At 45.1% G+C, this 26642-nt stretch overlaps 2 protein-coding genes across 3 annotated transcripts in view; one reads left to right on the forward strand and one right to left on the reverse strand.

The window, feature by feature from the left end:
* Positions 1 to 25803, forward strand: LOC139547541 (coagulation factor X). Its single transcript, XM_071356425.1, has 8 exons — positions 1 to 199; positions 751 to 917; positions 17820 to 17844; positions 17962 to 18075; positions 21768 to 21902; positions 23446 to 23711; positions 24129 to 24243; positions 24365 to 25803. Exons 1-8 carry the CDS (start codon positions 130 to 132, stop codon positions 24928 to 24930), a joined length of 1458 nt encoding a protein of 485 aa, XP_071212526.1. The 5' UTR covers positions 1 to 129; the 3' UTR covers positions 24931 to 25803.
* LOC139547539 (protein IWS1 homolog) overlaps positions 25804 to 26642 on the reverse strand; it is a 33190-nt gene continuing 32351 nt past the window's right edge. For both annotated transcript variants that reach the window (XM_071356420.1, XM_071356421.1), the window contains one exon: positions 25804 to 26512. In XM_071356420.1, coding sequence (XP_071212521.1) covers positions 26387 to 26512 — 126 coding nt within the window. In that variant the 3' untranslated portion in view covers positions 25804 to 26386. The remainder of the gene's footprint in view (positions 26513 to 26642) is intronic.

Here is a 26642-nt window from a genome sequence, read left to right on the forward strand (position 1 = left end):
CTTGTGGGGAAGAGCCACCATTTTAGCAGGCGCCCACAGAAAACGGTAGGTTCTCTCGTAACTAAATCTAGATTAGTGAACCTAGCTGATCCCAGTTCAATCCCTTCAACTTCTACCTGGAGCGGAGGGATGTCACAGTCCGACGGTTGGCTCCTCACAGTACTTCTGGTCTCAGTCGGTTCCCTGTTTGAATCAAAAGGTAACACCTCACCTTGTAGTCAGTGGAAAGTGCCTATTTATTGTACTGTATTTGCAATATGTAATTAAACCACCTACCTCAATTCCAGCTTACTAGATACTTGATGAGATATTTACTTTTGTGATGGGTGTCGTACATGGCTGATATTCTCACTCCAGTAACTTAAAATGGAACTCAGTTCAGTGATATGATTAAGCTACACAACTAAAACCAGCAAATCTCTGCTCGAGGCTCTTGTCAATGGGTTACAGACATCAGTATTGTATATGAATGCAACTTAAAACACTTTTTTTCCCTTCAAAGAAGCATGGGCCTACATTAATGTGTTGGTATTGAACCCACAACCCTGCCATTGTCAGCATCATGCTCTTACCAACTGAGCCACACAGGACTGCAGTGTTGTGCCCACTCTGGGGTGAAATTTCCCCTAGGTACAGATCAAGGATCAGCTTCCCCTCCCTCAATCCTAACCTTAACCATAAGTGGGGAAAATGCTAAACTGACCCAAAATCAACATTTAGGGGCAACTTCACCCTACTCTGTTTGTACAGTGTTTCTGGAGCAGAGGCATGCAGTGCAGCTACTCCGAGGGCCCCGGCGGCCCAGGGCCAACTTCTTCCTTGAGGAGATGATGCCCGGCAACCTGGAGCGGGAGTGCTATGAGGAGACCTGTTCCCAGGAGGAGGCTGCCGAGATCTTCCAGACCAAGGAGAAGACGGTACTAGAACAGCTCCATCACATGAAAGCTCTGGTGCAGGGAATTCGCACTATCCCCCTGGACCAGAGCTTATGAACGCTCTGTTCAAACTTTGCAGTTTGCACTAACGTGTCCTATGTCAGGATTTTGACCACATTCTGATTGTGCCCTCATCTGGCCACAGTGCGGACACAGTGGACCAATAAGAGATACATTTTAATACCATGTATAGACTTACTGAGCCTTGATTAGATAGTGATTGGATCATCTTGACTGGAAGACAAACTTAAGGTTACTTGCGTGACTCCGGTTCTCTGATATTATGAGTGCGACATCTCACTAGTGGAATTAACCAGAATCTCCTAAGTATCTCGAAGAACCAATCATATATGTCTGTCAGTGCACCACCCTTCATACTGAAGAGCCACACGCCTGCCCTCGGATCGTTCTCGAGCGTACCGAACTTCCTCACACTCTTGCAAGTAGGAAAATCTGTCTCACTCATAATATCAAAGGACCGGAGTTACGTAAGTAGCCTTTAGTTCTCTTTCAATTATTCGTTTCGACATCTCACTATTGGGATATAGCTAACTCCCGTATCGCACACGCTCTCTGAAGCCAGATAGTCTCAACATCAACCCTCAGAGGCCCCGACACTAAGGACAATATGCGCCAAAGAGGGCGCAGTGACACCTCATCGCAAATCTCCTGCAAGAACATGCCTTTGAGCATTGCCCAAGAGGTAGCCATAGCTCTGGTGGAGTGAGCCTTTAGGCCCTCTGGAGGCTGTAACCGCTTGCTTTTATAGGCCAATATAATAGCTTCCACAATATATGATAACCTTTGACGAGAGAGGGGCCTCCTCTTGCAGGACACAGAGTTGCTTGCGCAAAGCTCTCGTCCTATCCAAGTATATCTGCAGCATGCGTACTGGACAGAAACAGTGCAGCCGCTCCTTTTCCATAGAAAGGAAAACTGGCTTGTGGAAATCCACAAGCTTCAAAGCGAGACAATTGTAATTGCCACTAACCTTGGGCATAAAGGTGGAGTTGGGCAACAAGGTGACCTTGAAAAAGCCCTGGGCAAACTGCAGGCGCGAATGGTTAACTGACAGTGCATGTAGCTCACTTAATGCGGTTTTAAAGGAAAGCTATTTAATCTCAGCACATTCCAACGGCTCAAAAGGCTGCCGTGAAATAGCCTCAAGCACAGTAGACAAATCCCATGATGAGGCTAAATGCTTGGGAACTGGACATAAGCGACGTGCCACCTTCATGAAATTACATAACGGTTTGTTTTCCCACCGTGTTCTTGACAAAGCCTATATGACAGACCTAAATAGTGGCTAGATAGACCTTAGACAGTGAATAAAGCCTTCCCTCTGTCCCAAAGGTCCTGCAAGAAGTATAAAACCTCAGATACAGAGCATTGTTTTTGATCACAACACTTCTAAAAAAACACACCACTTATTTCCATACAGTGAGCTTGTAGAAGGGGCCCTAGCACTCTGGATTGTCTCAATGACTACAAAAGGCAAGCCAGTCGCATCCAGATTTAACCTCTCACGGGTCAGGTCCAGAGGGCCATGATTTCCGGGTGAGGGTGGAAAATCTTTCTGTTTGCTTGGGTCAGCAGATCCCTGCGTAACGGTAGTTGACAAGGCTTGTTGTATAGCAGGGGAGTGATCTACGCTATCCAGAGCTTGCCTTGCCATCGACGGGCTATCAAGATAAGGGATAAGCCCTTTTTCCTCACTCTGGCCAGAATGGGGAGTGAGGCTGAGGGGAGGAAAAGTGTAAAGCAACACCCTTGGCCAAGGTTGTGCCAGCTCGTCCCCACTCCCAGTAGTGCGTCTCCTGCTAGCATGAAAAGCATTGGGCAGAATGTGTTTTCTTGCGAAGAGATCAACGGACGCTTGACCGTATCTCTCCCAGATCTGTTTCACCACTTGGGGAAGGAGTCTCCAGCCCCTTAGATTGGGATTCCCTCCACTCCTATGTTCAGTACTCCCGGGACATATGGGCAGTAGGTGTGCTCTGCTCCACAGAATAATCCAGGAGGATAGTCTGTGTAAGCGCAGGGAGCGAGTTCTACCCTGACAGTCATATTGTCTGTTCTGATCAAGACGTGACAATTCCGATTGCTCAAATACATTTTCTACCTAACCATTGTGGAGTTGTAGGGTACGTTTATTGCATTTCCCTTGTGAACTGCTCCCAGGCCTGTGAGTGACGCATCTGTCGTCACCACTTTCCTTGTTGCCACTACCCCTAGGGGAATGCCATGAACTAAGATCGAGGGGCTCTTCAAGTGATGGAGAGGCGAAAAACATGCGGAAGTCACATCTATCTGCCGATTGAGCTGACGCCATGCACACAGGCGTTGGGCAAACACCCAGCACTGGAAGTCTCTCAACCTTAGTAGGCAAAGTGGTTCTACCCATCCTGAACATGACTGAGCACCCCCTGTGGAACAGGGAGAGGCACTGTCAGAAAGACGCAATGCCGTCTTCCTAGTGTTGCCTGATCAGAGAGCGAATCCTTACGCCTATGTATTCTATTCTCTGTGTTGGCACCAAACAGCTCTTTTTCAGTTGTGTCTCATACCGTTTCCTCCCAGGACAGGGAGCAAAGCAGGTAATCATCTATGTAGGCGTAGATTCTTAGCCCCTTGTTTCTTAGGGGTGAGAGAGCTGCCTCTACACACCTGCTGAACGTTCGGGGAGTTAACGCTAGCCCGAATGGGATAGAAAGGTATTTGTAGGCTGTGCCCTGAAAAACAAACTTCAGAAACCTGTGTGCTGGCAAGATGCTTAAGTAAAGGTGAAATAAAATAAAGTGAAAATGAGCATCCATCAGGCTGGACAGGTTGAGCCACAGGGCTCTCTCCCCAACCACTGCAAGGCTCATGGCAAGGCTCAGCTGCCTGTTTGCAGACGTCAATGAGCAAATATTTAATCTGTCATTGATGCCCTGCTAAGGGCGGTAGAGGTCCGAGTGGCTTGCTCCTCCTCTTCCTCCTCCGTTGCCTGGAGGAGGTCGGTCATACCCTCTCCATCGTCCTCTTCAAAAACGAGGTCCCCTTCCCCCTCCTCTAGAGCCAAGCCCTGGAAAATTGGGTGAAGGTCCTCGGGCTAGCCATCCAAGATGTCAGCCCATGAGGGCTGGGTCTGCGAAGAAGTCTTCCCACTCGATTTAAGAGTAGGAGATGAACTACGTTGGGCAACTCTGCACACTCATTGGTGGGGTGTGTTAGCAGCAAAACTTTGCAATGGATGCATGACCAGTGGTCGTTGAATGCTGCTTCTGCGTGTTGGACACCCTGCCTGAAATGGTCGCCCCACATAGGCATGGATGTGCCGGTGCTGGGGGCGGGGCCTTGCTTGGTGCCCTCTGAGCCAAGCTAGCAGGTTCCATGGCTCCAGAAAACAGCTAATCTGAGAACAAAGTGAAACGTAACCAGCGTTCGCCACTTGGGCTTAGTAGCCTAGCTAGTTAGCACAGTGTTAGCCTTTAACAATGTGAACATAGCTAGCATTCACCATGTGGGCTAGTAGCCTAGCTAGTTAGGACAAAGTTAGAGCTATGTTGGTCTTACGACGAACAAAAGCGTGGCTCTTGACCAATAAACAGTGACGCTAGGACAGTCGGCCTAGTCAATTTTATTTTAATTTTTTTTATTTCACCTTTATTTAACCAGGTAGGCTAGTTGAGAACAAGTTCTCATTTGCAACTGCGACCTGGCCAAGATAAAGCATAGCAGTGTGAACAGACAACACAGAGTTACACATGGAGTAAACAATAAACAAGTCAATAACATGGTAGAAAAAAAAGAGAATCTATATACAATGTGTGCAAAAGGCATGAGGTAGGCAATAAATCGAATAATTACAATTTAGCAGATTAACACTGGAGTGATAAATCATCAGATGATCATGTGCAAGAAGAGATACTGGTGTGCAAAAGAGCAGAAAAGTAAATAAATAAAAGCAGTATGGGGGGTGAGGTAGGTAAATTGGGTGGGTAGTTTACAGATGGACTATGTACAGCTGCAGCGATCGGTTAGCTGCTCGGATAGCAGATTTTTAAAGTTGTTGAGGGAGATAAAAGTCTCCAACTTCAGAGATTTTTGCAATTCGTTCCAGTCGCAGGCAGCAGAGAACTGGAAGGAAAGGCGTCCAAATTAGGTTTTGGCTTTAGGGATGATCAGTGAGATACACCTGCTGGAGCGCGTGCTGCGGGTGGGTGTAGCCATCGTGACCAGTGAACTGAGATAAGGCGGCACTTTACCTAGCATAGCCTTGTAGATGACCTGGAGCCAGTGGGTCTGACGACGAACATGTAGCGAGGGCCAGCCGACTAGGGCATACAGGTCGCAGTGGTGGGTCGTATAAGGTGCTTTAGTAACAAAACGAATGGCACTGTGATAAACTGCATCCAGTTTGCTGAGTAGAGTATTGGAAGCTATTTTGTAGATGACATCGCCGAAGTCGAGGATCGGTAGGATAGTCAGTTTTACTAGGGTAAGTTTGGCGGCGTGAGTGAAGGAGGCTTTGTTGCGGAATAGAAAGCCGATTCTTGATTTGATTTTGGATTGGAGATGTTTGATATGAGTCTGGAAGGAGAGTTTGCAGTCTAGCCAGACACCTAGGTACTTATAGATGTCCACATATTCTAGGTCGGAACCGTCCAGGGTGGTGATGCTAGTCGGGCGTGCGGGTGCAGGCAGCGAACGGTTGAAAAGCATGCATTTGGTTTTACTAGCGTTTAAGAGCAGTTGGAGGCCACGGAAGGAGTGTTGTATGGCATTGAAGCTCGTTTGGAGGTTAGATAGCACAGTGTCCAAGGAAGGGCCGGAAGTATATAGAATGGTGTCGTCTGCGTAGAGGTGGATCAGGGAATCGCCCGCAGCAAGAGCAACATCATTGATGTATACAGAGAAAAGAGTCGGCCCGAGAATTGAACCCTGTGGTACCCCCATAGAGACTGCCAGAGGACCGGACAACATGCCCTCCGATTTGACACACTGAACTCTGTCTGCAAAGTAGTTGGTGAACCAGGCAAGGCAGTCATTAGAAAAACCGAGGCTACTGAGTCTGCCGATAAGAATATGGTGATTGACAGAGTCGAAAGCCTTGGCCAGGTCGATGAAGACGGCTGCACAGTAATGTCTTTTATCGATGGCGGTTATGATATCGTTTAGTACCTTGAGCGTGGCTGAGGTGCACCCGTGACCGGCTCGGAAACCGGATTGCACAGCGGAGAAGGTACGGTGGGATTCGAGATGGTCAGTGATCTGTTTGTTGACTTGGCTTTCGAAGACCTTAGATAGGCAGGGCAGGATGGATATAGGTCTGTAACAGTTTGGGTCCAGGGTGTCTCCCCCTTTGAAGAGGGGGATGACCGCGGCAGCTTTCCAATCCTTGGGGATCTCAGATGATACGAAGGAGAGGTTGAACAGGCTGGTAATAGGGGGTGCGACAATGGCGGCGGACAGTTTCAGAAATAGGGGGTCCAGATTGTCAAGCCCAGCTGATTTGTATGGGTCCAGGTTTTCCAGCTCTTTCAGAACATCTGCTATCTGGATATGGGTAAAGGAGAAGCTGGGGAGGCTTGGGCGAGTAGCAGCGGGGGGGGCGGGGCTGTTGGCCAAGGTTGGAGTCGCCAGGAGGAAGGCATGGCCAGCCATTGAGAAATGTTTGTTGAAGTTTTCGATTATCACGGACTTATCAGTGGTGACCGTGTTACCTAGCCTCAGTGCAGTGGGCAGCTGGGAGGAGGTGCTCTTGTTTTCCATGGACTTTACAGTATCCCAGAACTTTTTGGAGTTAGAGCTACAGGATGCAAATTTCTGCTTGAAAAAGCTGGCCTTTGCTTTCCTGACTGACTGCGTGTATTGGTTCCTGACTTCCCTGAACAGTTGCATATCGCGGGGGCTCTTCGATGCTATTGCAGTTCGCCACAGGATGTTTTTGTGCTGGTCGAGGGCAGTCAGGTCTGGAGTGAACCAAGGGCTATATCTGTTCTTGGTTCTGCATTTTTTGAACGGAGCATGCTTGTCTAATATGGTGAGGAAGTAACTTTTAAAGAATGACCAGGCATCCTCAACTGACGGGATGAGGTCAATATCCTTCCAGGGTACCCGGGCCAGGTCGATTAGAAAGGCCTGCTCGCAGAAGTGTTTTAGGGAGCGTTTGACAGTGATGAGGGGTGGTCGTTTGACCGCGGACCCGTGGCGGATACAGGCAATGAGGCAGTGATCGCTGAGATCTTGATTGAAGACAGCAGAGGTGTATTTGGAGGGCAGGTTGGTCAGGATAATGTCTATTAGGGTGCCCATGTTTACGGATTTAGGGTTGTACCTGGTGGGTTCCTTGATGATTTGTGTGAGATTGAGGGCATCAAGCTTGGATTGTAGGACTGCCGGGGTGTTAAGCATATCCCAGTTTAGGTCACCTAACAGAACAAACTCTGAAGCTAGATGGGGAGCGATCAATTCACAGATGGTGTCCAGGGCACAGCTGGGAGCTGAGGGGGGTCGGTAGCAGGCGGCAACAGTGAGAGACTTATTTCTGGAGAGATTAATTTTTAAAATTAGAAGTTCGAACTGTTTGGGCATAGACCTGGAAAGTATGACAGAACTTTGCAGGCTATCTCTGCAGTAGATTGCAACTCCTCCCCCTTTGGCAGTTCTATCTTGACGGAAAGTGTTATAGTTGGGTATGGAAATCCCAGAATTTTTGGTGGCCTTCCTAAGCCAGGATTCGGACACGGCAAGGACATCAGGGTTGGCAGAGTGTGCTAAAGCGGTGAGTAAGGCAAACTTAGGGAGGAGGCTTCTGATGTTGACATGCATGAGGCCAAGGCTTTTTCGATCACAGAAGTCAACAAATGAGGGTGACTGAGGACATGCAGGGCCTGGGTTTACCTCCACATCACCCGAGGAACAGAGGAGTAGTAGGATGAGGGTGCGGCTAAAGGCTATCAAAACTGGTCGCCTAGAGCGTTGGGGACAAAGAATAAAAGGAGCAGATTTATGGGCGTGGTAGAATAGATTCTGGGCATAATGTGCAGACAGGGGTATGGTGGGGCACGGGTACAGCGGAGGCAAGCCCAGGCACTGGGTGATGATAAGAGAGGTTGTATCTCTGGACATGCTGGTCTCAATGGGTGAGGTCACCGCATGTGTGGGGGGTGGGACAAAGGAGGTATCAGAGGTACGGAGAGTGGAACTACGGGGTCCATTGCAAACCAAAACAATGATAATGATAACTAGCCTGAACAACAGTATGCAAGGCATATTGATATTTGAGAGAGACATACAATAAGGCATAAAGTGATTGCAGGTCTTGATTGGGAGAGCTAGCTAAAACAACAGGTAAGATAACAGCAGCAATAACAGGGTGCTAGTCTAACACAGCAACAACAGGTAAAAATGGCGACGACTAGGCAGAGAGGGTCGGATTAACTACACACAGATCCTGAGTTAAAGCACAGAGCCGACAGATAAAACACAAATAAACAGAATGGAGTACCGTGAATTAATGGACAGTCAAGCAGGCATCAGCTATGTAGCCAAGTGATCATAGTGTCCAGGGGGCAGCCGTAGATGGAGCAGGGAGGCCTCCACTAAGCTAGCACGCGGCGTTTAAAGTTAGTAGCCCGGGGGGTGGTCTGCTCAGACGGAGGGGGTCTGCTCAGACGGAGGCCGGTTGAGGGCACAGCGGGTGGGGCACTCGTCTGCAGACCAGACGTGGTCGTGTCGACAGAGAATCCAAGCCGGATGGCGAAAGAGAGGTTGTGAATTGTAGAATTGTGTTTGCTAACTGGTGCTAGCTTCGTGGCAGTGGCGCTAGCTGCAAGCTAGCTGTGAGGATCAGAAGTAGTGGCTCAGGGATTACGGCAGGAATCCGGCGTTGTTGTCGAGAGACAGTCCGATGCTGGTAAATTGGTGAGTAATATCCAGGCTAATAACAGGGCTGGTGTCTGTGCAGAAGGTAAAAGCTGCTAGCAGCGGCAAAAAAATGGCTAAATTAGCTTGTAGCTGATTTAGACCAGTTGTGATGGATTGGCAGGGCTCTGTGTCGGCAAAAAAAGGTCCAGGCCAATTGGCAAAATATGTATTGTAGCACAAGAATTAGCCGGAGGACCTCTTCGGCTAGCCGGGAGATTGGCCTAGCTCGAGGCTAGCTCAAGGCTAACTGTTGCTTGCTTCGGGACAGAGACGTTAGCCAGGAGTAGCCACTCAGATTGCAGCTAGCTATCTGATCCGGTGTAAAGGTCCAGAGCTTGCGGTAGTAATCTGGAGATTTGGTAGAGAAAAAGCAGTCCGATATTCTCTGGGTTGATATCGCGCTGTGCAGACTGGCATGTATTGACCAAGCTGAGGCTGGCTGGTGTCCGAGTTAACGGTAAAGACCACTAGCAGTGACTAACTGATAACTAGCTAGTAGTTAGTTAGCTGGCTAGCTTCTGATGGGGGTTCCGGTTCTAAAGTATAAAAATAGCAGATCCGTACCACATTGGGTGTTGGGGGTTGCAGGAGAGTATATTCAGTCCGTAGATGGAAAGTGAGATTAAAATATAAACGGAAAAAACGAGGAAAACGATTATTTACACGGGACAAGACAAAACACACGTCCGACTGCTACGGATGGCGTTAGTGGGTTGAGCTAAACGAGAGAGCGAACTAGTAATTCTACCCTTCCAGGTAGAAAAACCAGTTGGTAGGATAGCTAGCCTTGCAGTGAAGCAAATTGTTACCCAAAGCTAGAACTTTTCCTTTCGATAAAGACACCAATACAAAAGATGAGAGCTGATAAATCCTGCGCTCGGCACCGTAACCTTGACGTCGCACCTTTGAACAGTTAGAGGAAAACAGATCAAGTCGTGCTGAGATGAGCTAAGTAGAACTCTTTTATGAAGAAGAGAGGCGAAAATGATCAGAGGGCAGGCGGGTAGTTCTTTAGTATGAGGGGAAGGACTCCCTCATTCACCACTCGACCTGTATGATTCGTTCTTCAAGCTACTTCGGAGATTCTGGTGAATTCCACTAGTCAACAGAATAAAATAATTCCTGACTCTAAAGTGAAAATGTGAGTCCCGCGAGTCCCGCACCCGACCCTTCCCCGCAAATAGGCAGATTGAATATGCGTTGTACAGACACGAACGGCATAACACATTTTTGACAGGGGGTGCAAGATATTATTTTTTGAAGCCTAATTTAGATATGTTTCTGCTTGTAATTTCCGACATTTGATAGGCTATTTGTTAGTCAACGTGTCTATAATTAGATACATGTAGTTTCTCTTCCGTCATTACTGCCCTAGAACACTAAATAAACACTGCTCACCAGAATACATTTATGAATTCTTCAATCTAGTTTACATCGCAAATTGTTTTTTTATGGAAAGATTTCCTGTGCGAAATTTCCAGTTTGACCGGTTTTGAGGAAATTAAAAAATGTGAAATGACCCAACATGTTTGATAAGATTTCAGTTCGGCTTGGATGCATATTTTATGTGGTTGAAATACTATCAGTTTGTATGATGCTGATAAAGATAGCACTGTTACAGACGGGTCCTAGCCACGTATTCATTCTCTCAAGATGCTGAAATAAATCATTAATATTTCTCCACCCCTTTTCCGGAGTCAAAATGTACATTTGGTGTATACTGCAATAAATGCTTATAATTCTGCAGCAGTTAATATTACATTAGGCTATGTGAAAGGTTAAATATCTACATTCAGTGTCCAGATTTCAGTTAGGCTACTGTTCCCTTGACATGCCATATTTTAAGTCCCCGTCTTGACTCTTGAATTTGTATAGCGCCTCCAAAACATCATGCATATCATAGCCGGCACTGCTATCATCTTCTTTAAACCACTTCACAAAATCTTTCCCAAACAGTGTTCTGGCCCTCCCTTTTCTTTATTTTCAACTATCCATTTCGCAGCTTTTCTGTTATTTAATTCAACTCAGACATTGTCCTTTTTGCGTCAGTGGATCGCTGTTAACTTTTTCTGCCCATGTTCTCAAAAGCATTTGGCGATTAGCGTGTATTTTGCGCATATACAGCTAGGCCAACAACAAAAAAATGAGCGCAGAGTCGCGTTAAAGTGGAAACAAAAACTGCCCAAAGAACAGTCTGCTACTCCACATCGCTGATTGGTCAGTTCCCAGCGCTGGTAAACCGTTGTTTCTGATTGGCTAGCTTTGTTTCAAGTTTCAATGTCACATGCACAAGTACCCAACAAACTCAAAACCCAACAATGAAATAATCAATAACAATGTATTACAACATATATATATATATTAGAATAGAGAATATGAAATACACAAAGTAAGTTAGTAAGCATAGTATGTACGGGAAATATTTTAAAAGTCAGATCCAATACCATATGTACATGTGCAGGGATACTGAAGTTATGGAGGTAGATATGTATAGAGGTAAGGGGACTAGGTAACAGGATATAAGAAACAGAGTAGCAGCAGCTTGTATGTGAGTGGGCGTGCGGGTGTGTAGTATAAAAGTATGTGCATATTATGTGTGAGTGAGAAAATTATGCAGTGAGTGTTTGTGTGTTGCAGTTGCAGTGACAGTGTGTGTGAGTGTTTACGACCCTGTGAGTGTGCATAGGAGAGTGCAAAGATTGAAATAAATGGTCAATAAAGATACAAGTTAAACCCAGAAAATCCATGTAGCTATTTTGTTAGCTATTTATCAGTCGTATTGCTGTGGGATAGAAGCTGTTCAAGAGCCTGTTGTCAGACTTGATGCACCGGTACTTCTTGCTGTACGGCAGCAGATAAAATAACCCTATTTATAATTGTCGGGAGCCGTGGGAGTCCTCTCTGTCTGCTCCTGGCTACCTAATTCTTCCTCCTTAGTAGCTCCCTTTTTCTTGTCCCCCTCTGCTCTTTTTCTAGCTTCAGCCAGACAAATAAGGGGCGGTTTCGAGCCCTTCTGTCCGTTGCTTCTCTGCCTTGTCCCCACAAACCCTATTTATTTGTTTAATCATTGATTCCAGTTTGTCTATATTTAAACGTCCGTCAAATTCGTACTTTTCCCTCCATTTCGCGCCAAAATAGATGTTCCTTTTATCTTTTCCCTGCATATATCTCTCATCTACCGTTAATTCCAGAATCTCCTTAGAGGATTTACTACCCATGTTTATTCAATTACTATTATTGTTATTATGCTTCTTCTCACAATCTATGTGTATGTGCTTTTTACCTTCTATGTGTGTGTGCTTTCTACCGTTATTATCCTTAACCTATGTTGATAAATACCTCCCGTTAATCTTTCCTAGAATTTGAATAATTATTTGTATGAATTCTGATATATTATTTAGATCTCACACGTATACAACATTTACATTACATTTACATTTAAGTCATTTAGCAGACGCTCTTATCCAGAGCGACTTACAAATTGGTGCATTCACCTTATGATATCCAGTGGAACAACCACTTTACAATAGTGCATCTAACTCTTTTAAGGGGGGGGGGGTTAGAAGGATTACTTTATCCTATCCTAGGTATTCCTTAAAGAGGTGGGGTTTCAGGTGTCTCCGGAAGGTGGTGATTGACTCCGCTGACCTGGCGTCGTGAGGGAGTTTGTTCCACCATTGGGGTGCCAGAGCAGCGAACAGTTTTGACTGGGCTGAGCGGGAACTGTACTTCCTCAGAGGTAGGGAGTCGAGCAGGCCAGAGGTGGATGAACGCAGTGCCCTTGTTTGGGTGTAGGGCCTGATCAGAGCCTGAAGGTACGGAGGTGCCGTTCCCCTCACAGCTCCGTAGGCAAGCACCATGGTCTTGTAGCGGATGCGAGCTTCAACTGGATGCCAGTGGAGAGAGCGGAGGAGCGGGGTGACGTGAGAGAACTTGGGAAAGTTGAACACCAGACGGGCTGCGGCGTTCTGGATGAGTTGTAGGGGTTTAATGACACAGGCAGGGAGCCCAGCCAACAGCGAGTTGCAGTAATCCAGACGGGAGATGACAAGTGCCTGGATTAGGACCTGCGCCGCTTCCTGCGTGAGGCAGGGTCGTACTCTGCGAATGTTGTAGAGCATGAACCTACAGGAACGGGTCACCGCCTTGATGTTAGTTGAGAACGACAGGGTGTTGTCCAGGATCACGCCAAGGTTCTTAGCACTCTGGGAGGAGGACACAATGGAGTTGTCAACCGTGATGGCGAGATCATGGAACGGGCAGTCCTTCCCCGGGAGGAAGAGCAGCTCCGTCTTGCCGAGGTTCAGCTTGAGGTGGTGATCCGTCATCCACACTGATATGTCTGCCAGACATGCAGAGATGCGATTCACCACCTGGTTATCAGAGGGGGGAAAGGAGAAGATTAATTGTGTGTCGTCTGCATAGCAATGATAGGAGAGACCATGTGAGGATATGACAGAGCCAAGTGACTTGGTGTATAGCGAGAATAGGAGAGGGCCTAGAACAGAGCCCTGGGGGACACCAGTGGTGAGAGCACGTGGTGCGGAGACAGATTCTCGCCACGCCACCTGGTAGGAGCGACCTGTCAGGTAGGACGCAATCCAAGCGTGGGCCGCGCCGGAGATGCCCAGCTCGGAGAGGGTGGAGAGGAGGATCTGATGGTTCACAGTATCAAAGGCAGCCGATAGGTCTAGAAGGATGAGAGCAGAGGAGAGAGAGTTAGCTTTAGCAGTGCGGAGCGCCTCCGTGACACAGAGAAGAGCAGTCTCAGTTGAATGACTAGTCTTGAAACCTGACTGATTTGGATCAAGAAGGTCATTCTGAGAGAGATAGCAGGAGAGCTGGCCAAGGACGGCACGTTCAAGAGTTTTGGAGAGAAAAGAAAGAAGGGATACTGGTCTGTAGTTGTTGACATCGGAGGGATCGAGTGTAGGTTTTTTCAGAAGGGGTGCAACTCTCGCTCTCTTGAAGACGGAAGGGACGTAGCCAGCGGTCAAGGATGAGTACAACCATAAGTTCTACTTATTCTTTGTTGTTCCTTGTGTCTTTTGACCGATCAATATATCTATCTCACACGCAAATAATTATCTTCTTATTCTATGTGTGTGCTTTTAAAACTATGATCTCTTCTCACAATCTATGTGTCTCACAATTGATGTGTATGTCCCTCCTATGTGTATGCTTTTTCCTTTCTCGAAACATTATCTATAGAGGTGTCTTTCGATTGGACATTAGGTCCCACACGTATACAACTATAAGCTACATCCCAGGGTTTTTAAAGTCCTAGTTAACAGCCTATTTTTTCTGTTGTTCCTTGTGATTTTTGACTCGTTAATATCTCGTATCTCACCCTGCTATATTAGGTTTCCCTTCTTCATTGGATAATCAGACCTAGATGTGCGCCTCCGAAAGATCCGACTATCCCCTTCTATTTAAACGTATTTAGACAGGCGATTTATATTAATATAATCATGTCTCTGACTTCCTCTCTTATAATTCGATTATTATATTTCGCCCTCCAATTTACGTTTTTCTGTCTACGTCTTTTGACCCAATTATACGTTTTAGGTCTCACCATTAGCTGTTTTAAATTGGCAGTGGCCACAGTTGCCCAGGGTCATTACGGACGCTGCTTCATTGATGAATTTACAACTAATTCCTGTCTTTCATTTGCATAAAATACTTGGTTCCCTTTAAAACATTTATCTCCACACAAAATTCTAAAGACAGGTCACCAGATATAAACTTCTTCGGATATTTTAGCGTCTAACACCCAGAATACATTTAAATAATTTACCTAATTTAATGCAATCATACAGATATTATCCGTGAATAAAAAGTACTGACCTTATTTTTGCAGCTGAGGTTTCAATGTTGGTTGGATTTCGTCACCGTTTCTGTCGTATACCAGTTCGCCACCGGCCTGTGAAGAACCCTCAAACTGGGGCCAGGTCTTTAATCTACGGATATTTCATCAGCCCGTGCATGGTTTCGGTGTCTCCATGGACCGACAGAAATCCGTCTCGAAAGGGACCAAGTTGTCAGGGGAATTTTCAATCCCAATGATAATAACTAACAATCAATAGCTTTGACCAATCCCTAAGGTTTGTAAGACCATAGGTTTAATAATAATTAGGCAAACTCAGTTTATGCAAAAGGTTTGTACAGTTTATTCACGAGCACGCTCTGAAGTCCATAATACAAAGACATCCATTTTATAACTTGCTCCCTACTTACGCACATACTTTCACACAAACAGTAGATATCCTACACACATACATACACACGAACAGTAGGTGAGTTGTATCCTTCCCCAGAGTTCTCACCACTGTTTATCACTACCCATCCGACAGTGTCATTCCCCCCAGATTAGAGGAAACTTGAGAAGGACTCCCTGTCCTTTCATAAGTTTCTCAGAGTTCTAGCCAGGTCAGGTCAAACAGTTGAATTGTTCTCGGTATTTTCTTAGACACACACACACACACATTTCTCTCCCTCACAGGTCTCTTCTGAACCTTGTTGGACTTACGTTTAGTACTTTAATTATTCATCATACATGCTATATCAACTAATAATTACTAATTAGTTACGTTTCAAGGTAGGATTCTTTAATCATTACCTTTAAGCATATAATTCCCTTATCAGCGGTATGCAAACTGGAGTGGGTCTAGGGTTTCTGGGATGATGGTGTTGTCAGCCATGAACAATCTTTGAAAGCAATTAATGGCTACAGACGTGAGTGCTATGGGTCGGTAATCATTTAGGCAGGTTACCTTGGTGTTCTTGGGCACAGGGATTATGGTGGACTGCTTGAAACATGTTGGTATTACAGACTCGGTCAGGGACAAGGTTGAAAATGTCAGTAAAGAGACTTGCCAGTTGGTCAGCGCATGCTCGGAGTTCACGTCCTAGTAATTTGTCTGGCCCTGTGGCCTTATGAATGTTGACCTGTTTAAAGGTCTTACATCGGATACAGAGTTTGCAAGCCCTGACACATTCGACGAGCGTCAGAGCTGGTATAGTACGATTCAATCTTAGTCCTGTATTGATGCTTTGCCTGTTTGATGATTCGTCGAGGGCATAGCGGGATTTCTTATAAGCATCCGGGTTAGAGTCCCGCTCCTTGAAAGGGGGACTCCAACTCTACCCTTTAGCTCTGTAATCCATGGCTTCTGGTTGGGGTAGGTATGTACAGTCACTGTGGGGACAACGTCATCGATGCACTTATTGATGAAGCCAGTGACTGATTGGTGTACTCCTCAATGCCATCGGAAGAATCCCGGAACATATTCCAGTCTGTGCTAGCAAAACAGTCCTGTAGCTTAGCATCTGTGTAATCTGACCACTTCCTTATTGAGAGAGTCACTGGTACGTCCTGCTTTAGTTTCTGCTTGTAAGCAGGAATCAGGAGGAAAGTTTTGGTCAGATTTGCCAAATGGAGGGTGAGGGAGAGCTATGTGTGTGGAGTAAAGGTGGTCTAGAGTTTTTTTTCCCCCTCTGGTTGCACATTTAACATGCTGGTTTAAAGAGGTAAAACGGTTTTAAGTTTCCCTGCATTAAAGTCCCCTGGCTACTAGGAGTGCCGCCTCTGGATGAGCATTTTCCTGTCTGCTTATGGCCTTATACAGCTCTTTGAGGGCCGTCTTAATGCCAGCATCGGTTTGTGGTGGTAAATAGACATCTACGAAAAATAGACTCTCTTGGTAAATAGTGTGGTCTACAGCTTATCATGGGATACTCTACCTCAGGCGAGCAAAACCTTGAGACTTCCTTAATATTAGATTTCATGCACCAGCTGTTATTTACAAATAGACACAGACTGCCACCCCTTGTCTTACCGGAGGCAGCTGTTCTGTCTTGCCGATGGATCGAAAACCCAGCCAGCAGTAGGTTATCCATGTCAGTGTTTAACCACGGCTCGGTGAAACATAAGATATTAGAGTTAATGTCCCGTTAGTCCTGATATCCAGAAGAGTGGCAGAAACATTATGTACAAAATAAGTTACAAATAACGCAAAAAAAACACAATTGGTTAGGAGCCCGTAAAACGGCAGAAATCTCCTCCGGTACCGTCAATTCGATTTGGACCACTGTTGCTGGACTTTCCTCAGTTTAGCCAGTCAGTCATCGAAGTGAGAAAGCCTCTTTCAATAGATCATTAGTTAGAGCAACTAGGTAGCTATGACTTTGTGTTAACTGAAAAATTAGCTAGCATACAGAAGTTAGCTATCGATGCTACCTGTCCTCACCGTCAGTGTTGCTTCATATTCTTTTAGAATCCATAAAAAAAAACATCAAAGATTATAGCTACAAGTTTTTATCCCATCTCTAACTGTAGCTAGCTATATATTCATCGGATGCTGAGGCGATCCAGCAAGCTAGCCAAGCGCACCTTTCAAAGCAAGCCTATCAGAAACAAGGGTTTACTAGCGTTGTGAACTGACCAATCAGCTACGCGGAGTAGCAGACTGAGGGCAGTTTTCATTTCCACTAAAGCGATTCTGCGAATTCAGCAGAACTTCCATCCCCATTCGTTTACAACAAGGGTACGCAGAGAAATGTGCATGGAATTTTGGGAAGGTGAGCAACGAGAACCCTGCTAGCTAAGCAGTAGAAAAAGAAAAAATTGCAAATTTGTTCAAGCGTGTTGGTTTCGAAGCCTTGTCAAGAGGCTTAAGCACTTATGGCAGATAAAAATAATGAAATAAAACCTCAATGTAGCCTATAGATATGAATTCCACAGGAATTTTACATTTATGTATTTTTTACGCAATGCTTTCTCTTTATTCACCCACCGGCCCGCCTAAACCCGCCTCGCAGCAGGTTGAGTCAACCCACGCATCACTAAACCACATGTTAATGCAAGGTGTAACCAGGCCTTCTTAAATGACAAGGATAGTCAGAGGAGTAGGCTCATAAAGCTCAAAAGAACATTCAAACTGACTGTATCCTTTTGCCCTTCTCTTACAGATGGAGTTTTGGTATAGATATAAGAGTGAGTATGGTATTGCTTAATTGGATTATTTTCAGTTATTTCAGAAACTGCATCAAAAATCCACAGTCACTTAAAGGGAACGCTTGTGATGAGATGTCTCTATGAATTGTGAATTAGATCTGAATCCTTGCCACTACAACCCATGTAAGAATGGAGGAATCTGCACCATCGATCGGGATGGATCCCACTGTCTGTGTCCCCCACGCTACGATGGGAAAACCTGTGCAATAGGTATAGTTGTACTCAGACATAATAGGGGTGGAAAGGGTTGGAAACTTTACGGAAGTTAAGCCCTGGAATTTGGGTAATTTTGCTTAAATTCATCAAAATAGTTTATAACAGTGAATGTTTTTTGCTGGATACACAAGGCAATTCTAGGTCTTGTGGCATATTTTGGTTAAACTATCCCCAATTCAATGGAATTGCAACCCTCTGCATGCACAGTGCATTCTTCCATCACATGTACAGCTGATTCTCAAGATCTTGCACACTAATGAGATGCTATTGAGCCCACACTACTACACTGTCTGCGCACATGCTTTCTGGTAAGTTTTGATGACAATACTGGGTGGGGTGAATATATTTTATATGACATCCCTGATTTTTTGTTAACGTGTAAATAGTTGCCTACCGTAAAGTGTGTTTAAATCATTTCTAACTTGTTAACAATTTCTGCTAGTTTTTTTTGCTACCATGTGGGTTTTAGCTTGCTAATTCACCTGTTTCCATGTTTCATTTTAAAACATATATCTTACAAAGGAGTTGTTTAATCTAATTGCTTAACTATTTATCTGTACATGGAATTGTATGTTAGTTTTTTACAATTTTTTTCCTCATCTTTACAAAAAATGCCACGGTGTGTGATGTGTGGAGACATTTCACTGCAGCTAATGTAGAAGGAAAAGCTGTGTACATTTGCAAATACTGTGCCAAATCATATGTGAAGAATGCAACAAAGATGCAGAATCATCTGGCCAAGTGCATAAAGATCCCTCAACGCTCACAACAAGCAACCTCTGACAAAAGTCCCTCTACTTCTATTTGAGGTGAAAATTATGAATCAGAAACCTTACCGATAGCAACAGCACATGGTCCTCCTGGAATCAGAAGTTTTTTTTGACTCAATGGAGGAACGTAGTCAGAGAAATGCTGATGAATGTCTTGCTCGAGCTGTGTATGCAACTGGTTCACCTCAGGTGCTCACAGGCAATGTCTATTGGAAGAGATTTCTGAATGGTCTTTGACCAGCATACACCCCTCCTTCAACCAGACATGCTTTATCTACTAATTTAATGGATGCAGAGTTCAAGTGAAGGTCAAGCAAATCATAGAGAAAGCAGACTGTATGGCAATCATCTCTGATTGGTGGTCAAATGTTGGTGGGCAAGGAATAATTAACTACATCATCTCCACCCCTCAACCAGTATTCTACAAGAGCACAGACACAAGGGACTACAGACACACCGGTCTCTACATTGCAGATGAGCTGAAGGCAGTCATCAATGACCTTGGACCACCGAAGGTATTTGCACTGGTGACAGACAATGGTGCGAACATGAAGGCTGCTTGGTCTAAAGTGGAGGAGTCCTACCCTCACATCATACCCATTGGCTGTGCTGCTCATGCACTGAATCTGCTCCTCAATGACACCCTGGCACTGAAAACAATGGATACACTCTACAAGAAAGCCAAGGAAATGGTTAGGTATGTGAAGGGTCATCAAGTTATAGCAGCAATCTACCTCACCAAGCAAAGTGAGAAGAATAAGAGCACCACATTGAAGCTGCCCAGCAACACCCATTGGGGTGGTGTTGTCATCATGTTTGACAGTCTCCTGGAGGGGTCTCTCCAAGAAATGGAGAGTCTGCCAAGAGGATCCTCCTGGATGATGTATTTTGGGAGAGATTGGTAAGCAGCCTGAAACCTATAGCAGTAGCCATTGCACGGATTGAGGGAGACAATGCCATCCTGTCTGATGTTCAGACTCTGCTTGCAGATGTAAGAGAATAAATCTGTACTGCCCTATCCACTTCACTGTTGCTCCAAGCAGAGGAAACTGCAGTTCTGAAATACATCAAAATGTGTGACGACTTCTGCCTGAAGCCCAAACACGCCGCAGCGTACATGTTGGACCCCAAGTATGCTGGCAAGAGCATCCTGTCTGGTGCAGAGATCAACAAGGCCTATGGTGTCATCACTACCGTGTCTCGCCACCTTGGCCTGGATGAGGGCAAGGTTCTTGGCAGTCTGGTTAAGTACACTTCCAAGCAAGGGCTTTGGGATGGAGATGCAATATGGCAGATGTGCCAACATATTTGGGGCGGCAGGTAGCCTAGTGGTTAGAGCGTTGGTCTTGTAACCGAAAGGTTGCAAGATCGAATCCCCGAGCAGACAAGGTAAAAATCTGTCTTTTTGCCCCTGAACAAGGCAGTTAACCCACTGTTCCTATGCCGTCATTGAAAATAAGAATTTGTTCTTAACTGACTTGTGCTAGTTAAATAAAGGTTAAAAAAAATCCCATCAGGTGGAGGGGACTTTGTGGATCTGAGGCTCTTTCCCCTGTTGCCTCCATCATCCTCCAAATCCCACCAACATCAGCCACCTCAGAGGGCAACTGGTCCTTGTTTGGGAACACATACCAAAGCTGACTAATACAATAATTGAAAGATTAGTGGCCATCCAGGCAAATTTGAGGATTTTTGAGCCTGACAACGAGCCATCCTCAACAAGGTTGGACAGAGGCCTCAGAGTCTTGTGTTCAAGAGGTGGACATTGAGGAGGTCCAGGGAGAAGACATGGAAGCCTGAGAGGAACACAACCAAAGCTTTAGTTTCTAGACTATCATTTTACCGATGCACATTGAAAACATTTTTGGGAGATGCAATGGATCATTCAATATTCCCTTTCTTTTGTTGTTCAGTGAAATCATTGCATGTGAAGAGTCAACTCATTTAATTAAAGTTAAATTCCTAACTAAATTGTTTTTTTTATTTCTATTGTAAGGATTTAATCATTTGCAATGATGTCTACTTATGATAAGTAGAAAGGTTTATGTTTCGGTCTCCATATGATATGGTAAATATAACTAATGCAAAAAACATATACATTTAAATTGGTATTGACATTAAGTTGCATATATTCCTGTTAATTCCCCATATATTCCCATTAATTCCCACCTCTGAATATTCCCCAAAATGTGCAACCATAGTCATAATACATCTGTTTTTACCTGTGAAGTGAGTTTTTAATAGACCTATAAAAACTCTCACTTCCTGAGTTACAGGACCCTGGCCCTCCCCGTCATAGCCTGGAATCCACACTGTTACAGTACTGGTGCCGTTCACACTGGAGCATCCACAACAGAGGAGGCTGGTGGGAGGAGCTATAGGAGGCTGGAATGGAATAAATGTATGAAAATCACATTTGACTCAGTTCCATTTATTCCATTCCAGTCATTACAATGAACCTGTCCTTTTATTTTTTTATTTAACCTTTATTTAACTATAGCTCCTCCCACCATCCTCCTCTGGTCTACAACCATTGTACGACACGGCGTGTTCTTTTGTGAATGTGACTTCACCGCATCCACTTACGACAGTTGTTGGAAAAACACTTGCAGAACTTACTTTACATTCACATTTTACTCACATAGTTCTAAGGGAAAACCAGCATATTAAACAATAGAATTGTGACCTGTTATTAAAAAACTAGCTAGCAAACTAATTACTGTACTTATAGGAAATATTTATAAGCTATTTTTGATTGACACTGTAGGACCCCTTCAGGTTTCAAATGACCACCTTAAAAGACAGCTAAATGCCTGCTCAATAAAATACAATTAAGGAGTCAATTCTATATTCTACTCTTCTAATACCATACAATTGTGCTTTTGTTTACCTTTGAACCTTGCTCTGTTCCTCCAGAGGTGTTTGAGTGCCAGTTTAAGAATGGAGGCTGTCTACATTACTGCACCAACCAGGAGCGCACCACAGGGGTCCAGTGCAGCTGTGCAGAGGGTTACCAGTTAGATGAGGACGGCAAGACCTGCTCTGAAACAGGTAGACTAAGCACTGAAAAACATACAGTACCAGTCAAAAGTTCACACACCTACTCGTTCATGGATTTCTTTATTTTTACTATTTTCTTCATTGTAGAATAATAGTGAAGACATCAAAACTATGAAATAACATATGTAATCATGTAGTAACCTAAAAAAGTGTCAAATCAAAATATATTTTCTATTATAGAGTCTTCAAAGTAGCCATCCTTTGAATTGATGACAGCTTTGCACACTCTTGGCATTCTCTCAACCAGCTTCATGAGGAATTATTTTACAACACTTTTCCAACATATCCTGAGCACTTGCTTCTCCTTCACTCTGCAGTCCAACTCATCCCAAACCATCTCAATTGGGTTGAGGTCAGGTGATTGTCGAAGCCAGGTCATCTGATGCAGCACTCCACTCTCTTACACAGCCCTTACACAGCCTGGAGGTGTGTTTTGGATCATTGTCCTGTTGAAAAACAAGCACTAACACGCGAAGCACAAACCAGATGGGATGGCGTATCGCTGCAGAATGCTGAGGTAGCCATGCTGGTTAAGTGTGCCTTGAATTCTAAATAAATCAGACGGTGTCGGGGTGCTTTTCTGGCGACACTGTCACACCTCCTCCTCCATGCTTCACAGTGGGAACCACACTTGCAGAGATCATCCATTCACCTACTCTGCGTCTCACAAAGACACGGCGGTTGCAAACAAAAATCTCACGGTGGTTGCAAACAAAAATTTGGACTCATCAGACCAAAGGACAGATTTCCACCAATCTAATGTCCATTGCTTGTGCTTCTTGGCCCAAGCAAGTCTCTTCTTATTGGTGTCCTTTAGTAGTGGTTTCTTTGCAGCAAATCAACCATGAAAACCTGATTCACACAGTCTCCTCTGAACAGTTGATGTTGAGATGTGTGTTACTTGAACTCTGTGGAGCATTTATCTGAGGTGCAGTTAACTCTAATTAACTTATCCTCTGCAGCAGAGGTAACTCTGGGTCTTCCTTTCCTGTGGTGGTTCTCATGAGAGCCGGTTTCATCATAGCGCTTGATGGTTTTTGCGACTGCACTTGAAGAATATTTCACATTTCTTGACATTTTTCAGATGACTAAGACATGAAGTCAGTCAATGATAGACTATCATTTCTCTTTGCTTATTTGAGCTGTTCTTGCCATAATATGGACTTTGTCTTTTACCAAATAGGGCCATCTTCTGTATACCACCCCTACCTTGTCACAACACAACTGATTGGCTAAAACGCATTGAGGAAAGAAATTCCACATATGTAAATTTAACAAGGCACACCTGTGAATTGAAATGCATTCCAGGTGACTACCTTATGAAGTTGGTTGAGAGAATGCTGAGCGTACAAAGCTGTCAAGGCAAATGAAAATATCTTTTGATTTGTTCAACACTTTTTTGGTTACTACGTGTAATTTCATAGTTGACGTCTTCACTATTATTCTACAATATAGAAAACAGTAAATAGAAAAACCCCTGAATGAGTAGGTGTCAAGTCAATGTGATGGTTATACTGTACATTGTCATTGCCAGTGGCGTTCCCTTGTGGGAAGAAGCATAGTGAGGCTTCGCTGCGCCGCTCTCTACTGGACGAGTCCGAGCCCTTCACCCCGACCTTCCGCCACTCTGACAGGAACCTCACCATCACCATGGAGGGGGAAAGGAACTCAACCTCCACCCTATTTGCGATTAACTCAACCCAGCCAGGGGAGAACAGCACTGATTACATGGAGGACGTTAATGAAGACACCCGGATAGTAGGAGGGCAGCTGGAGAGGCAGGGAGGAAGTCCATGGCAGGTAGGCCTACAACACACAGGGCTACGGGGTGGTAAGCAGGGTCGTGTTCAGTAGGCACAAATTGGAAGTTACAGTCCAGAACAAAGTGAAATGGAGGGGTGGGGGGGGGGGGAGAGTATGTGTGCTGGAGGCAGTGGCTTAGACCACGACAATGCAGTTTAAGAAACATATTGCAGAAATGTAGAATAAAAAAGAAAATTGTAAAAGTGAGGCCCCTGAATAAGTCCAATGAGAACAACGTTTTTGTATCCGGTTACAAAGCGGTTTTCTATGGCGTGTCCTACTGACAGAACCCTGTGGAAGGCATCAGTGGCACTGCAGGCACTAATCTCATAAATCATAGGGCATGTAGTGTATGATGATAAGTGTTTGTGGCGTACCCCTAATACTAGTCCTACCTGTTCCATGACCCTGCAGGTCATGATCTGGAGGGAGGATGGGTATGGCTTCTGTGGGGGAACTCTGATCAGCCAGCGCTGGGTGGTCAGTTCCGCACACTGCATGCATGAAACCCCTGACCATGTGACTATCGGTGAGACTATGTGATCCAGTGTTTAGAAGTAGTGAGCACACTGTTGAATGCTCCAGCAGTTTGAATTGAGTGTAACACGTCGATGATGATCCACTGTGCCTGTTTAAACTGTGTTTTACAGGGGACTATGACAAGCGGCGTCCCGACCCAGATGAGCAAAAGATTAAGGTGGCCAAGGTCGTCGTCCACCCTCACTTCCACGACTACACCTTCGATAGCGACATTGCTCTCATCTACCTCTCTTCCCCTGTGGTGCTGAGCCCCGTGGCGGTGCCCGCCTGCCTTCCCAATGGTCAGCTGGCCCGCCACCTCCAGCGGGAGGATGTGAGGGGCATGGTCACAGGCTGGGGCGTCACACAGTACCTGGGGCTCTCCTCACGCTTCCTGAGGAAAGTCACTCTGCCCGTGGTCGACCAGCAGAAGTGCATCAGCTCCACGGAGCAGGTCATCACGGACAACATGTTCTGCGCCGGCTACCTGGAGGCCAGCTTGGACGCCTGCAGTGGGGACAGTGGGGGTCCCTTTGTGGTCAACTACCGCGGGACCTGGTTCCTCACAGGGGTGGTGAGCTGGGGGGAGAAGTGTCCCACCAAGGGGAAGTATGGCATCTACACCCGGCTAGGGAACTACCTGCACTGGATACAAGATACTATAGAAAGGCAGGTGCATAACAGTACACATACCTGAGGTGCAGCTCGGAGACGATCCCAATTCAGTCCCTACCCCTTGGCCCTTCAACGATTGCAGCTCTGATCATCTGAAGGATCTAGATAGGTGCAAGCAGTTTGGTGGTGGCCTTTACCATATTGCTTACACACCTGCAAAGATCGAAGGGTTGGGGACAAGGCCCAAATTGGGAGTGCTGATGAGGAATTCCAAGTCAAATATATCAAACCCTAGCCCCAACCAGGTATTAGCAATACAGTAATAGCTTGTAATTGACCACTGAGGGAATTCTGGGAAGAATTTATAGCATACATCCAATCCTTTCACATTTACAGAAATGCCCGAGTGCATAATGAAATATAAGTTGCACCTGGGGTGAGTTCAGAATACAATGCAACAATGTGTTTAGATAAATGCATTTTGAAGACCGGATTTTCTGTCATGACGATGTATAATTGGGAATCATGTCAGCTCAAGTCATTGCATTATTCTGACTGTTTTAAATTCACTGAACACCCTGGTGCTTCAAACAGTTATCTTATTTCATTGGGAATAACATAAGTTACCAAAGAATTGGCCACATACAAACTGTGCACATTATTAATCAGTTTCACTGCCCCATTTAAATGTTTTCCCCCAAAATTAATGCACAGCTTCAAGTTTTAGAACTGTTAAATGGAGTTTGTTGGAGTGTTTTGTGAAAGTACATAAGTTGCCACTAGCAATAAGTAGTTGCCACTAGCAATAAGTAGAATTATTTCACTGTGTGCATTAAAGTGATAGTTCACTCCAATCAATGTATCATGTTGTTAGACATCAACAGTGGTCAAATGAGATTGAGAGTAATCTAGTTCAAGGCCATAGGTAACGTCTCAAATAAAGACGACTAAGAGATCTGGTGAAACCCTCTTTATTATGAAAGTATCTTCGGAAACAACCGGCACACAGTCAAGACATACAGGCAGCTCCTACGTCTGTACAGCTTCTTCAGAAACAAAGTAAAACAAAGGCCTAACGTACATTCAATACTGAGCATGGAAGATCCGCGCTATAGAAACTTAAGGCCAGCGTTCGGTATATGCTGCATGTCTGCACAATTGGAAATGACCTTAAAACTTTAATCGTGCTATAACACCAATCTTCCACACTCCGTATTGAATCTCTCAAAGGCGTGAGGACCGAAGGCCAACCAGCCTGTGAAGCCACACCGCTATCATACATTCAGGCTGGCCTGAGGGGGTTTGACGATAGCATGGTCTCATCCATGTGCTTTAGCAAACTGCTTCGACCATCGTCATGCTAGTTAGAGGAGTTGGCTAAAGCACACAGAAGTGGGATCCTGGCCCTAATCAAATGATTTAAATAATTGCATCCTTCCTTGGAATAATCATAGCTCTGATATTATTGGATCGGTAAAAGCTATGTATTGAAACCTATGCTTTCACCTAGCCAAAAAAGGTTAAAAAAAAAAATGTCATCAGAGGGGCATCCGGTTGCCCTGGACGCTGATCTTCACCGCGTGGCCTGTCTTTGTCATACGCTTTATGTCGGCGAAGCGACGCAACTGTTTGTCCACCCGTGACATGCCCTTCTTAACCGGGGCCTGGGAGACAAAGGGAGGAAAGAAGAGAGGATTACAAAAGGAGAGACAGGAAAAGTGGAACTACTCTGTCGCAAACATTCGCCAAAACACAGTGCGCCTACGCCACAATATTGGACAGTGGTAGTACCAC

This window comes from Salvelinus alpinus, chromosome 21 (assembly GCF_045679555.1).
Source record: "Salvelinus alpinus chromosome 21, SLU_Salpinus.1, whole genome shotgun sequence".
Taxonomy (NCBI): Eukaryota; Metazoa; Chordata; class Actinopteri; order Salmoniformes; family Salmonidae; genus Salvelinus; species Salvelinus alpinus.

Bases quoted from the DNA above. Each gene is read 5' to 3' on its own strand.
- LOC139547541 (XM_071356425.1), top strand. From the start codon at position 130: ATGTCACAGTCCGACGGTTGGCTCCTCACAGTACTTCTGGTCTCAGTC. The intron at 23,712-24,128 runs GTAGGCCTACAA...ATGACCCTGCAG, and splicing joins AGGGAGGAAGTCCATGGCAG to GTCATGATCTGGAGGGAGGA. The intron at 24,244-24,364 runs GTGAGACTATGT...TGTGTTTTACAG, and splicing joins CCCTGACCATGTGACTATCG to GGGACTATGACAAGCGGCGT.